Here is a 15,666-nt window from a genome sequence, read left to right as displayed (position 1 = left end):
CATCATGTAGGGAAGCCTTCTTCTCTAGAAGTTCAGCTTCAGGGTACATAAAAATCACCCAGAAATTTTGTTAAAAATGCAGATTTCAGGGACTGCTCTAGAGTTACAATTCAACTGATCTGGATGGGGCTCAAGAATCTGTATTTTAAACAAGCACATGGGGGATTCTGCTGCAGTCTTTCACTGAAACCCAGGTCGCAGTCTCTATATAAGTATCTTCTATGACCATAGCATCAGGTCCAGTGAGAGAGGGGTGGGGCTCAGTGAGGGTGCTAGAGGTAGAGAGATGCCCATCCCCTCACCAAAGGGGATCACCATTATCACAACCATGGGAAAATATCTGTCCCAGAAAGACACAGGATCTTATAGGAAAATGAAAGGGAATCAGTAGAGGGGAGAGAATAGAGAAGTATACATAAAACATGAAGCTTGAAAGGAATAGTTTGAGATGAAAATGGATGATATGGGCATGAATAACAGGGGCATCCTATAATAAGGATGACATCCAGAGAAAAGATGAGCATCTCTCAGGAAACAGAAGGAATCTGGTGAGAAGGAAAACCAGACACTGAAAGAATCAAAAAATTAAATTAAAATTAAAATATAGCTAGAGCATATTTCTTCAAACCAAAGCAAATTATATGAGACTGCAGAAATCTACCACCAACCTAGGAAAAAAAAAGCTGTTGGAAGGAGCTGATGCTCACACCCATGGGTGAAGTGTTCCTTATCGCTAATGATGTTAAAGGCAGAATCAACTAGTAACTCCAGTAGAAAGACTAAAGACCGAGTTGAAAAATTGGCTCCCTCCAGTGGAATAATAACACCAAACCGCCCATTTGAAAAAAACTAATAAAAACAAACTGCTCTATAATCACCTCCACACGAACACATACAAATGAGTGATTAAACAGACACAAGTGAGCTCATCTTAGGAAAGGCACAGGTGCTTTATAAGAAAGATGGTCTAGAAAATTTGCTCCAATGATTGAACTGAGGGAATTTTTACTGAGTCCCCCTGCAAGACATTGCATTAGGAAAAAAAAATTAAGACTATCAAAGGAGTCTTTATGACTTTGTTCTAGAATACTGATTACTAGGTTTTATGAGAACTTATTGCTAATAAGGAATCTGAAGAAACATTCCAGGGAAAATGGACAGTGGGGGTCCAGGTGAAACCCACCTATGCCACTTGAAGTGTAACAGTGTAATATGATGGAAAATATTTTTAACTTTTTCAACTGTAGTATTTTACACTAAGGAAAAAGAGTTTATAAAACCTGGAAAGGTCAAAACTCTTGCAGATACAAACAGCAATAACCTATTACAAGGACTCAGCAATGAAACGATTATTATCTAAGATTTTTAACTCAAGAACTTTGTTATTGCCAGCCAGTACTGAGTGGGATGGTTTTGTTGCAGGGCTTGAAACCAGATCAAACTAGTTTAAGCCAAAAACGGGGTATTTATTAAAAAGATACAAGGGTGTCTTTTAGAGTCAAAGAACACGCAAAGAACAGCAAAAGCTCTCTTGTCCGTTTCTCTGTGTGTCTTTTTTGTTTATTTTTGGTAGTACTAGGGATTGAACCCAGGGTCTTGCACATACTAGGTAAGTGCTCTACCAAAAATACCACATCTCAGCCTTCCTTTCTTATCTCTTGCCTCTGCTTTCAATGTTTCTCTGTGCATCTCTCTTTCTTTTCTTTCTGTTGGGTTGCTGATCTTTTCTTTATAGAGTCGTGATGGCTTTTTGTTTAGCTTTATTCTCTTCCCTAAATTTTCCCATCACTGCCTAGAATGTGAAAATCTAGGCTCTTTAAATGTGTTCCCTTAGCCAGGCAGCAGGATGTTAAGCTTTGTCAGTAGATGGTGCAAGAGAAGCCCTGCAGGAGGGAAAGACTTGCTTCTCTTTTGTGCTTGCTTGGCAAGCTCTTTGTGTTCCCTTGGCAGGCTCCTGCAGTGCATGCTGCACCTCAAGGTCTGGCTCCTGCCTCTTGGGCACCTTCAGCACCAGGTTCTGACAGCACACTCAGCTCCTCCAGCATACAGTGCCTGCTGCTCTCAGAAGTTGGCAGCACCAAAGGGCCAGTGGTTTCTCTTGCCAACAGCCCTTTCTTGACCCCAACCTCTCAGTACCCAGGTGGCCTTACAGTGGAGTGCCTCCAGTGAGACATCTACCTGTGAATAGAGGATGGGTTTCCTGTAAGTTCCACTGATGTGGTGCCATAATGACTTTCCCATCCAGTGGACTGAGGCCCATCAGGGATGGATCTTAGTCCTGGGTCGGGCGCAGCTCTTCCGTGGTACTCTATCACAGCCCTAGGGTTAGTGGCTACTTCTTATTTCAGTCATTCCTCTATTCTTGAGCATTCTCTTCACTTATTAGTAGCCAATCCCTTGTGTTATGGTTTGGGTGTGAGTTGTTCCCTAAAAGCTCAAGTGTGAGACAATATAAGAAGGTTTAGAGAATAAATGGTTGGATTATTAGAGCCTTAGCCCAATCAGTGAATTAATCCCCTGATGGGGTTAACTGAATGGTAACTAACTGAAGGTGGGCAGAGTGTGGCTGGAGGAGGTGGGCATTGGGGACATGCCTTTGGGATACATATTTTGAATCTGGCGAGTGGAGTCTCTTTCTGCTTCTTGATCATCATGTGAGCAACTTCCCTCTATCACACTTTCCCCCTTTGATGACCTCCCTCACCTTGAGCCCTGAGGAATGGAGTTGCCTATAGACTGAGACCTCTGAAACCTTGAGCCCTCAAATAAACTGTTCCTCCCCTAAAATTGTTTTCCCCCTACTACAGAATACTGCTCCTTAAACATAAAAGCAGCATATGGGAAACTGATTTATGCTTATAACCTAAGTTTAATGAACATGGGCCATTAATGGTGCTAAAGTAATACTGATAGTATAGCCTCCTACTGATTACTGTTTTTCCAAATGACTTTCTTTGTCTATTCAGTACTGGAGATTGAGCCCAGGGACACTCTACCACTGAACTATATTCCCAGCCCCTCACCCTTTTATTTACATTTAAAAAAATTTGGAGACAAGGTCTCGCTAAGTTGCTCAGGCTAGTCTTGAACTTGTGATTCTCCTGTTTTGATGAAACAAAAATGTTGGTTCTTGAAAATAAATAAATATAATTGATAAAGCCTTAGCTTAGCTAATGAAGAAAAAGAGACAGAAAACTCAAATTACTAAAATTAATGATGAACAAAGAAATATTACCACAGACACAACTGAAGTACATTTGATAATCAGAAACTGTTTTGAAAATTTATACTCTAACAAAATAGAAAATCTTGAAGACATGGACATATTTTAAGAGACCTATGACCTTCCCAAATTGAATCAGGAGGATATAAAAAATGTGAACAAATCAATTTTCAGCAATTAAATTAAAGATGTCATTTAAAGCCTAATGACAAAGAAAAGTCCAAGAAAAGATGGATTCTCAGCTGAGTTCTACCAGACCTTCAAAGAAGAACTAACACTAATCCTCCTTAAATTATTCCATAAAATAGAAGAGGAGGGAACCTTTCCGAGCTCATTCTATGAAAACTAATATCAATCTGATACCAAAACCAGAAAAAGACACAGCAAGGAAAGAAGACTTCAGACCAATATCCTGATGAACATAGATGCAAAAATTCTTAATAAACACTGGCAAATCACATACAAAAACATATTAAAAAGAGTGCATCATGATCAAGTGAGGTTCATCCCAGGGATGCAAGGTTGGTTCAACATATGGAAGTCTATAAAATTAATTCATCACATCAATGGACTTAAAGACAAGAATCACATGAGTATCTCAACAGATGCAGAAAAAGCATTTGACATAATACAGCATCCATTCATATTTAAAACACTAGAATAGCTAGAGACAGTAGAAAGATACCTCAACACTATAAAAACTATTCATGTTAAACCCACTGCCAACATCATCCTAAACAGAGAACAATTGAAAGATTCCCTCTAAAAAGTGGAACACGACAAGGATACCCCCTTTCACCACTTCTATTAAACATAGTCCTTGAAACTTCAGCCAGAGCAATTAGAGAGAAGAAAGAAATTAAAGGAATATGGAAAGGAAAATTTTGCTGGTGACATGATTCTATATTTAAAAGACCCCAAAACCTCCACCTGAAAGCTTCTAAGTGAATTCAGCAAAGTAGCAGGATAGAAAATTCATACCCATAAATCAATTGCATTCTTGTACAATTGATAGTCATGAATCAATTAGGAAAACTATCTCATTTACAAAAACCTCAAAAAAGATTTAGGAATCAATCTAACAAAAGATCTGAAAGACCTCTACAATGAAAACTATAAAACACTAAAGAAATAAATTGAAGAAGACCTTAGAATATTGAAAGATTTCTCATGTTCTTGGATGGGCAGAATTAATATTGTCAAAATGGCTATATTACCAAAAGCACTATACAGATTTAATGTAATTCCTAATAAAATTCCAATGATATTCTTCACAGAAACAGGAAAGTAAGTCAATAAATTCATTTGGAAACAGAGAGGCACAGAATACCCAAGGGAGAAGAGTGAAGGAGGAGGCATCACAATAGCAGACTTTAAATTATACTGAAGCTATGGTAAACGAAAACAGCATAGTATTGGCACCAAAGAAACACAAAGACCAATGTAACAGAATAGAAGATAGGGAGACAAACCACCAAAAATACAGTTATCTCACACTAGACAAAGTCACCATAAATGTATACTGGAGAAAAGATAGCCTCTTCAACAAATAGTCCTGGGAAAACTGGAAGTCCATATGTAGCAAAATAAAATCAAACTTTTATTTCTCACCTTGTGCAAAACTCAACTCAAAGTGGATCTGGGATCTAGGCATTAGACTAGAGACTGTGCACCTTCTAGAAAAAAAAGTAGGCCCAACTCTCTATTGTGTTGACTTAGGAACCAAATTTTTCAACAAGACTCCTAAAGTGCAATATGTAAAATAAAAAATCAATGTATGAGATTTTATCAAACTAAAAACTTCTTCACTGCAAAGAAAATAGTCAAGAACATGAAGAGAGAGCCTACAGAATGGGAGAAAAATTTTGCCACCTACACCTTAGGTAGAGCATTAAATCTAGGATATATAAAGAACACAAAAACTTAACACATACACACACACATTCACACACACACACACACACACAAACAGCAACACCCAAATGCCCTGATCAATAAATGTGCAAAGGAACAGAACAGACACTTCACAGAAGAAGAAATATAATCAGACAACAAATACACAAAAGACTGTTCAACATCTCTAGTAAGTAGAGAAATTCAAATTAAAACTACACTGAGATTTCATCTTACTCCCATCAGCATAGCAATTATAAAGAATATAAATATCAATAAATATTGATGAGGATTTGGTGGAAAAGTTACACTCATACATTGGTGGTAGGACTGAAAATTCGTGCAACCACTCTGGAGAGCAATATGGAGATTCTCAGAAAATTTAGAATGGAACCACCATTTGACCCAGTTATCCCACTCCTTAGCATATATCCAGAGGAGTATACATCAATATTTATGGCAGCTCAATTCACAGTAGCTAAACATTGAACCAATCTGTGCCCTTCAACAGATGAATGGATAAAGAAAATGTGGTATATATACACCATGGAATATTATTCAGCCATAAAAAGAATGAAATTATGGCATTTTTCCATTGAATGAATGGAATTGGAGACTATCATGCTAAGTGAAATAAGCCAATCCCCAAAAAACAAATGCTAATATTCTCTCTGATATGTGGATGCTAACACAATAAGGAAGTGGAGGGAAGAATAGAAGTTCATTGGATTAGATAAAGGGAATGAAGGTAAGGGAGGGGGATGGGAATAGGAAAGACAGTAGCATGGATTGATAATTATTTTCCTGTGTTCACCCGACCAGCGTAACTCCACATCAGGTACAACCATGAGAATGGGAAGTTATACTCCACGTGTGTATAATATGTGAAAATACAATCTAGTGTCATGTATTTCTAAAAAGAACAAATAAAAAAATGAAAACACATCTCCAAACTGATGACTGCTCAGGATTCTGCCTAACCTTTGCAGCTACAAACAGTAGTTCTTATTTTTAATTTCCCCTTTGTTATGAGGGAGGGCCTGAATCTTCAAAACAAAGTAAGAATTGCATTAAATAGCACTGGATGGTCCTGCATGATTTTCCTCTGTTCTCCTACATCCATTCTTCCCTGCTCCCCATCAGGCTCTGCGCCCAGAGAAGTTGATCCATGTGGACTACACAATGGGCTGCCTTATGCTCTGGCTTCTGATTGGGTCAATGGAGAGCTACAGAAGAGATCCGATAAGGAAAGAGTGAGGTGAGTTTATTCCTCAACTGCTAATTCCAGATTGATTCCTCTTTTAGTAAACTTAGAGATCCTGTGGAGCATCTGGCTTGGCATATTACTCCCTCTGTCCCTGTCCATCTCTATTTTCCCTCCTCTGCCCTATGGGGCCTGGTGCGCAAAGACCTTCTTGCTGAGCCTCAGGGTTTTACACTATCACAGATGGTTTTCTTATATTTCTCTATGTTCTTCATTTATTATATGGCATCTTTATTTGGTCAGTGTACCTTCATTTCATGTTGTCATGAATTATGGCAGCAATTTATTATACCAGCACTATATTAATTAATTAAATGAGAATAATTATTATTTTAAGGTGTAGAGACCTTTTAGAAAAAACCCTTATGATCTTAAGAGACAGTCTGTTTGAATCAAATATGAAGGAAGCACAAAAGTATATTACCAGATTGCTGAAAGATTTTAAGGATGGATAAATCATGTTCAGTCCAGTTATCTCTAATCATTATCAGACTATGCATGAGAGACAATCTTATCATTCATCCGTTCCAAGTTTGCCCTTGTTTACTGGATGCACTTTAGGTGACCAAGATTGTGAAGATATAGTTACATGTGAACATAGCTCCTGCCCCAGGAGGCTTGCAAGCTTAGTAGGCAGGATTATACCTAGTCATATTATCAAGCACATTAATCAAATAAAAATTGACAGGCAAATGGTGATCTGAAGTCTTCAAAGCATGAGCTGAGGTGATCACACCCTGTGGCACAGGCAGGACTGATATTAGGATACCAATATGTATATATAAAAGCCGAGGCTCACACTTTTCCAACTTTACTCTGCTAGTCAGTTGTATAGGTGAAACATGAACCCCATAGCGGTGCTGCTGCTCTGCCAAAAGGAACATAAATGTGGTCAAAGTGATGATTTTCATAAATTGTTTTATCAAATGTCACAAGATTTCTGAAACTAGGAATTTAAGGCTGCAAAGTTCCAAGGCAGAACTTCTCTATAGAAGAAGATACTGGAGGTGGAATTCCAAGTTCCTCCCAGTGGTGAGCACTGTATGCAGTGTATGACCTCACATTGGTTATGAAGAGCTTCTTCTGTGAAAGAGTTTCTTCAGAGCAGCCTTCATGTCTTGGTTTCTCAGACTGTAGATGAAAGGATTTAACATCGGGGTCACTGTCATGTACATCACAGCAAGCACAGCATCCTTTAGGCTATAACTGGTCAGAGGTCGGAAATACATGCCCATGACTGTCCCATAGTACAAGGAAACAACTGTGAGGTGAGACCCACAGGTGGAGAAGGCTTTGCGTACACCCTTCGTAGATGGAACACGGAGGACCGTGGAAAAGACACGAACATAGGAGACAACGATGCACAGTAATGGCACAGAGAAAACAGCAACCCCTAGGTACATCATCTTCACGTTCAAGTGTATGTCAGAACAGGACAGCTTGAGCAAGGGGGAAATGTCACAGTAGAAGTTGGCCACTTCCTTGCTGCCACAGAAGGACAGACCAGCTGTGAGCAGAGTGTGAGGAAGGGCATTGGCGTTTCCAGTCACCCAGGATACAACCACCAGCAGGATGCAAGACCTTGGACTCATGATGGTTGTATAATGAAGAGGGCGGCTGATGGCCACAGCTCGATCATATGCCATGGCCGCCAGCATGTAGCTGTCTGTGTTGGCTAAAGCTATCATGAAATACATCTGTGTCAGGCATCCCCCAAAGGAGATGGCTTTGCTGCCCAGGAGATGATTGGCCAGCATCTTAGGGATGGTTACAGAGGAGAAGAAGGTGTCAACAAAGGAGAGGTTGGCCAGGAGGAAATACATGGGGTTGTGGAGGTGACTGTCAGAGAGAATAGCGAGGATGATGAGTAAGTTTCCCACGACTGTGATGGGGTAAATGAACAGGAAGAGGATGAAGAAGAAATCCTCCTGTTCCTGCTGACCTGTGACTCCCAAGAGGATGAACTCCATGGTAGAAGACTGGTTTTCTTCTTTCATGGTTCCTTCAACATGAAAGACAAGAAGAGTCCAGAATTATTAGTGCCATTACTGTGCATTATGATCTTCTGTATGCAGCACTTCTCACTCCAGTGATCTGCTTTCTCAATGCCTGCCTTCATAAAATCCAGAGATATTCAAACTTTGAAGAAACATTTCTGTTGGTCTCTGGGACTAATTGACATTCACCCCAGACACTCATGTCTGAGAAGTGAGCAACGTGTGAATCAGAAGTGCTCATCCTCCCCTATCAGCACACCCTAAACTCTCAAGACTCAATCATTTCATAATTAAATCTCATATTCCATGGTCTAGAGTCTATATTAGACCTTATGGAAAAATCAAAATATGTGCCAAATACAGTTCATTCATTCATTCATTCATTCAGTGGATAAGGCATAGTCCCTGCTCTCAAGGACCTGATAATTTAATGGAGAAGCCAGAATCACACACTGATTTTATTATATATGATAAGGAACAGACGGCCTTTGGACTTTTGGACTAATTTCTCCAGGCCATGGATCAGTTAGTAGATAGATGGGCCTGGAAATGTGGAATTGTTCTATGACCAAACAAAGAGTGATCCCAGACCCCATAAGGTAATGGGTCTGTATGGGGCATTGGGAGATTGTAAATCACAAGGATCACTGGGTTTAGATTCCACCAAAATAAACCAGTGAATTTTCTCCCTTGGTGTCTCATTTTGGAAATAGACTTTTGCTGTTGTTACAGAGTGTGTGAGAATTACAGACCACCATGCTTATTGAGCAACATTGAAAGGGAAAAAAATACTTTAGTGAGCAAGACAGGCAAGCGACTGGGAGCAGGCTAGTGCCTCAAAGAACTCCCAGCACTTGAATTGTGGAAGCACAGCATTTATAAAAAAAAAACCACCAAAACCACAAGGATGTAGGTGAGAAAAGACTTTGTTGAGACAGATATTTTGATTACATGAGAGAATTGTTTTGATTATACATTTCAGAGTCATTTTTGTTATATATGAGGGCTATAGTCAGGGCCGTGGGAAGGTCCTACTCTACTGTCAACATACATACAGCTGTCAGGAGGCTGAAAAGAAAACATTTTAAGCAAACATAAAATGGAGTCAGGTCAGAACAAAATGGTATTATTTTGATTCTTTTGTATTTCACCACTTCCTTTAAGATGTTTTATATCTGACAAGCCCTCAAATATACAGAATCACTATGCTTTTCTCTTCAGACTTCTTTCTGTTCTTAGTTATTTTGCATTGTGACTCATGCAACTCCACAGTACCTACAAAAACTGTTTAATAAGCTCACAAGTCTAGTTTGGCAGGCCTGGTCTCCTCTTCCCATATTTTCATGTCCAATCATCTGGACAACATGTCTCGCCACCCCACTTGATATATATTTAGTCTAAGAAGAATGCAAGATTTTGGAAAGTGGAATATCATATATTGTTTATTTTTAACTTCTCCAGAATGATAATGGATAAGTGTTGTTCATTGCAAATACCAATAAGCTTTCCCTCCATATTGCTTGAGTGAATACTGGTTTATTGTATTCCCTACATGTAGGATACTCACAAGAAAAATCTCCCAATTTAGCTCTTATCAGTGCCTTGGTTATTTTGATTCTTGTTTTACTATAATGTCTATGTCATTCTGCCTTTATACTTCATGTCTCAGTGCTTTGGCTCACACCATCTTACTCTTCTAACTGAAATATCATTAGTTCTCCCTTCACTGCTCCATTGCAGGTTCCTCTTTGTCCCACCTTGCATTTTAAGACTACTAACTATGACAGTTGGCAAGCTGCTTGTCCAAATCCATACTATTCTCTTCTCTTTGAACATTCAACTAGACTACATTTCCCAGATTCCCTTCTGTTGAGATTTGGTCATATGAGTGGGTTCTAGCCAATCCACTTATGTGAACCAGTGCTGGGCTTCCTCTACTCTCTGTTGTGCCAAATGTATTCAGATGTGGAGGATGCTGGATGGGATGATGAAGTCCCGTGAAGGGTGATGAGCCTGAATCCCTAGTTCTCCATGTCCAGGAGAGATACGCACCACCAAGAACACCCACATGGACGGTTACTTAGGAAAGATATAATCTCTTATTTTCTTAAAGCCACTTTACATTGTACAATCAATTAGTTGCAGTAATCTGGGTTTTCATAAATAATTCACCAATTTTTCTGAAGGGGCTTCCACTTAAAAATTAATTAAATCTGTAAATAATTTAATCAGCACTTCTCAGTGTTTCTTATAGTAATATGTGAATTATATGCTAGGCATGAGCAATGAAGGTCTATTTATCTCTGTCATATCTAGTCAGGATGTACATTATCATCTCTACATCTAAAGCACTTTGGGATTGTCTTTTAAGATATCTTTCCTTATCTTCATCTAGAATTCCTATGCTTCTGATTTCAAAGGGTTCTATAAACCTGGAGTCTCAGAGACTATATTTATCTTATATGATACAGCAATGTAAGATTTTAGAGGTTGGGCTCTAAGCAACATGGCACACAAAGCTGATATTAACAGGTTCCATTATTAATAAAATACATAGAAAGTTTAGAAAAATGTGAGCAAGAACCCCCCACCAAAAACATAGCCAAATGTAAAAGAAAGAGATGGGCATACCTGGTTGAGAGGCAAAAATAAAATTTAGAACAAGAAATGAAAGGCATAGTCAATGCTGTAGTGGCCCCTTGGGGTTTGTGATAAGGAATTAAGTGGGTCCTCAGGGCTGGGACTTGGGATGTTTGTACCATTTGGTTGAGTAGATGTGGCCACAGAGCCACATAAAACATGGAGATTAGTAGTCTGTATAAAATGCTTGAAGATTAGCCTATTTGTAAAAGGAACACTAGAAAGAATTTGCTGTCATGATTGTAAACAAAAGATATTATTCTAATTGGGGGGCAAGGGATAAATGGAGGAACTGTGATTGGGCAAAGGGGAGCAAAAATAGGGGAGGGGTCATGGGGGCAGGAAAGATGGTAGAATGAGATAGACATCGTTACCCTAGGTACATGTGTGACTGCACATATGGTGTGATGCTACATCATGTACAACTAGAGAAATGAAAAGTTGTGCTGCAGTTATGTACAATGAATCAAAATGCATTGTGCTGTCATATATACCTAATTAGAACAAATAAATTAATTTTAAAAAGATTATTCATAGAAAAATGTGATCATCTACAAATAAATCCATGGAATCTATGGATGAACAAAGAGATTTCAATAATTTTCTTAGTTATAAACCATTATGTAGAAAAATTGATGCTATATTTATGTAAATTAGAAAATATTATTTCAAAAAGATTCTACATTAAAAATAGTTGTAGAAAATTTTGAGGCCTCTAGAAATAATTCTAACGAACGAGGTCCAAAACAGTTTTTAATCTCAATAAATTTTCATAAACTTTAATGAAAGAAAAAAAAAAGAAATTTGGGGCTATAGAGAATGTTCATGGAAAGTCTCACTGTATAAACCTCAGTTCTTTTCCAGGTAATCTCTGAATTCAATGAAATCCCAGTGCAAATACCATAGGGTTTCCTTTACACGTAAAATTTAACAAACTGTTCCAAACTAAAACAATTTGTGGAAGGACTACAAGGAAGAAGGAATCAACAAACCATGAGCCCACATGTAGGAAAGATGAAATTCATACACCTTCCACCCAATAATTATATTTCTAACTAGCCCTAGAGAAACTCAAGCACATGGCCTCAAGAAGACATGCATGAGATGCGTCTTATCATATAGGAAAATTAGAAATGGCCCATTCAGTGAGGGATGGATAAGGAAATCGTGCTATGTTCTTATTAATGAATTCCTTTCAACTGTTTTTAAAAAACAAATTCACATAGATAAATCAGACACAAATAATGTAGTGAGAAAAAGCAAGTTGCTGGAACATATATGGCACATCAGAAAATACATGTACATGTTAATCTAAAGTAATATACCTAGAATGTAGCAGGAATATAAGTCCTGAATGGAAGTATCTTACCAATGGTAGAAGAGTGGTCATCTCTGGAGTGGGAATCAGAAAGAAGATTTTGGATGGGAATAAGAACATTTCAAGTGTACCTGTAATATTTATTTTAAAAAATTGGAGGAAATATGAAATGTTCTCTTTATTCTATACAAGTTTTTGTTATGTTATTCTCTGTGCTACTCTGGTATTTTAGCAATATCATAACTAATACATTCAATTCTAAATAGAGATTTCAAATGTTTGGTGATAATTTGGTTTAGAGTGTAGCCATGATGCTGCTAGTGGATCAAGTCCGTTTTTTTTCCTGTACTAGAGATTGAACCAACAAGGGGCATTCCACCACGGAGCTACATTCCCAGGCTTTTTAATATTTTAAAATTTTGAGATAGTATCTCATTAAGTTGCCAACTCCAGACTGAAACTTGCAATCTCCTGCCTCAATCTTCAGAGTCACTGGGATTGCAGGTGTACAGTATCATGCCTGGCTTAAGCACATGTTTCACTAAATGTAGGAGATGGAGAGAGGTTTCCTTTTGAATGAGCTAAGAACAAAAAAGGGGGTACATTGGGAAGGAGATCCAGGATTCATACATCAAGCTATGTAAGGGAGAAAAAAACAGCAGTATTTTCAGTATCTACATTACTACCAACTCTTTCATTAACTGGCAAACATATTTTAGCCTCTTCCGTCATTCAATGAATCATCCTCAGTCCTATAACTCTTTCTAACTCCCACTCCTTTTCTTATCTCTGTTCTTCCTTTATGAATTGGTCTTGCCTATAGAGATGTCTATCTGTTGGAATAAAAATATAATACACAAATATGTTTCTGTCCATTTCTTTAAAATCACTCATGTCTACGCATCAATACATAGATGAAGTCCAAACTCCTTATGGAGATAACCTCAAGTACCAAAAAATTCAGACAGTGGAGGAAAACTCCAGGAAAAAAAAAAATTGTTGTATATCTTTCTCAGAGCTGAGGGAACAGAAAAGGACAGGGATGGGGGAAGATATCAGCCTGGAAAACAAGTTGATTTTATTTTGTGGAGGATTTTCATCTCATGCAAGGTCTTTATGCTTTATTCATTAAGTACTAAGAATTAGAGGGTGTTTGTGGGTTTCACTAACCATTTTTGGTTTGTTCAGTGTAAACATGTGTTTGAATGAATATATTAATTTATCAGTGAAGTTGGAAACACTTTGACTGACAATCCAGTGTAAGGACAGCCTTAAAGTGTTAAGAAATATAAAAAGGTGGGGGGTGAGGTTAAGAATGTAAGAAAGAGAGGCACCAGATAGAAGAAGTGGTTGTAATAAGTGCAGGAGTAAAGAAACAGGGAAAGAAGATCTGAGCACAGGATGGTCTTCAGGATGGAAAGCCAAAGAGTATGATATTCGAGTGTGGTCACAGGGAGAGAGGATTTCTGTGGAAACCATGGAGAAAGAGATGTAATGACCCTTATGCTACCAGGGAGAGGAGCCAGAGGTGTATCCACATGAATGCTAGAGGCAGCCAGGGCTTTTGAGTTCAATGGAAGGAAGTCAAAGTCTCAAACACTGCTGACACTAATATCCACTTCCTGGGACATGTTTGTGCTCTGAGAAGTCAGTGACATGAGTGTAATAGTGCTGAGGACAATTGTTTAGGGACAAAGAGGCCAAGTGCTTCCCTTGTTTTGGGGGGCAACAGAGATGGTCAAGGAGGCATCCTTCATGTGCTTTAGATTCTCACCTGTGCTTTGACAAGGAGACACCACCACCTTGTGAAGGGCCCTTTCCGAGATGCTGCTGAGTGTGGGAGTGGATGGCGTCTCCTCTCTAAGGCCATGCAGGTGTGTGAGTATGCATGCACACAGCACAAGCCACACAGACTATGACTTCAGGAGACAGATAGGACCTAAGATCTAGATAACCTGTCTTGCCTACCTCATCCTGATCCTGTGTTTATGGACAGGAGCCCTGGAGAAGTGAGGTCAGTGGGGAGGATACCATCTCTGTTGTATATCACATCTTGGGAACTTTAGGATCTGGACTCAGGGTGAGGTTTGTACCCTGGTTTAACTACTGCAACTCAATGTGACTTTTGGCCATTTACTTCACCTGGTAAATAATATCTTATAAAATGGCATAATAATTCAACTTACCTTGTGGGGGCTTTTCAAGGGTCAAGGAAAGGAATGCTTGTGATGAAGATGCTGGCGATTACTGCTTAATGTTGGTGTTATAAACCATCTGTAATGTCCTCAGCCCTCACCTGTGGAGTCAGCTTGGATGTTGTCAAGAAATGTCCTTGCCAGATAGGACTGTCACTGCTTTTCCACAGTGGGAAGTTTGCAGGCATCTGGTAACCATCAGCTAGTCTTCCTTTTGGAGTTCAAGCTGGCCTGGGTCTCTGTGAGCGAGGTAGAGAAGACAGGTCCAGGATGGTTTGGAAAGAGGCACTCTTAGTTGACCTATGGAATAGATGGGATGGCAGGAACTGTTCATAATGGAGCATGAGAATGAGAGATCTAGTTTCCAATTCAAAAAAGCTGGGTAGGCCTTAGGAGAAAGGTGGTTAGGAATGAGCCATCAGGTTATAAGTCTCCTAAACCATGACTCTCTTGTGTCTTCATTCAGGTCAAAGAGTAATTGTTGGGACTCATTGACACTCCTCGAGTGGGTCCCTGAGGGGATATAGTGGCTCCCAACAGTAATCTTCCCCAGAAAGTAGGATGGGTAAAAAGACTTCTTGGAGACTGTGTCTCTAGGGTCTGAGCTGTGGGCTGACCTATTCCACCTTCTTTGTGATCTCTCCTCTGTTGTTTAGCTTACTCTTGAAACCCCCTCTTGGGAGTTGCAAGGACTATGGTTCAGTTGAGCTTCTGGTATTTCTTCCTTCCTATTCTGTTAAGTGTGACAAAGAAAAAGAATTGTACTTCATTTTTTTCCATTGGATTTGACTTGGAGAGTTTTAGGGTGCAAGGTATACTCTCTTTAATATAGCATGCAGAGAGTTGGTCTCCACATTATCTAGGTACTTAAGAGATGAAAAGGATCTAGATGTCATGTAGTCCACTTTATGCATATGTCATCTTTAGAATAGCTCTGAATAGTGGTTATTGTCCCATGATTTAGCACTTCCTATGGTAGTGAGCCACTATCTTCTGTAGAGGGTAATGGTGATTATAAGCCTTGAAAGCATGACTGTTGACTCTGCAATTTAGTAAATATAACTGACCTTAAGCCATTATTTATGGAAATAATAATGATAATGAGAACAACATTGTCATAATAATGATTGAATGCA

The 15,666-nt window shown here is 38.9% G+C and overlaps 2 protein-coding genes across 2 annotated transcripts in view; one reads left to right on the top strand and one right to left on the bottom strand.

The window, feature by feature from the left end:
- The first annotated feature begins 6,348 nt into the window (after positions 1-6,348).
- The window catches only part of LOC114080967 (olfactory receptor 1D2), a 45,563-nt gene continuing 36,245 nt past the window's right edge, over positions 6,349-15,666 (top strand). The window contains exon 1 of the mRNA XM_071603517.1: positions 6,349-6,374. The gene's annotated coding sequence lies outside the window, so the exon portion shown is untranslated. The remainder of the gene's footprint in view (positions 6,375-15,666) is intronic.
- LOC114082066 (olfactory receptor 1A1) lies at positions 7,448-8,377 on the bottom strand. Its single transcript, XM_071603380.1, has one exon. It carries the CDS (start codon positions 8,375-8,377, stop codon positions 7,448-7,450), a length of 930 nt encoding a protein of 309 aa, XP_071459481.1.

This window comes from Marmota flaviventris, chromosome 17, assembly GCF_047511675.1.
Source record: "Marmota flaviventris isolate mMarFla1 chromosome 17, mMarFla1.hap1, whole genome shotgun sequence".
Taxonomy (NCBI): Eukaryota; Metazoa; Chordata; class Mammalia; order Rodentia; family Sciuridae; genus Marmota; species Marmota flaviventris.
This window is presented reverse-complemented; position numbering and strand designations above follow the sequence as displayed.

Coding starts and splice junctions, on each gene's coding strand:
- LOC114082066 (XM_071603380.1), bottom strand. CDS start 8,377: ATGAAAGAAGAAAACCAGTCTTCTACCATGGAGTTCATCCTCTTGGGA.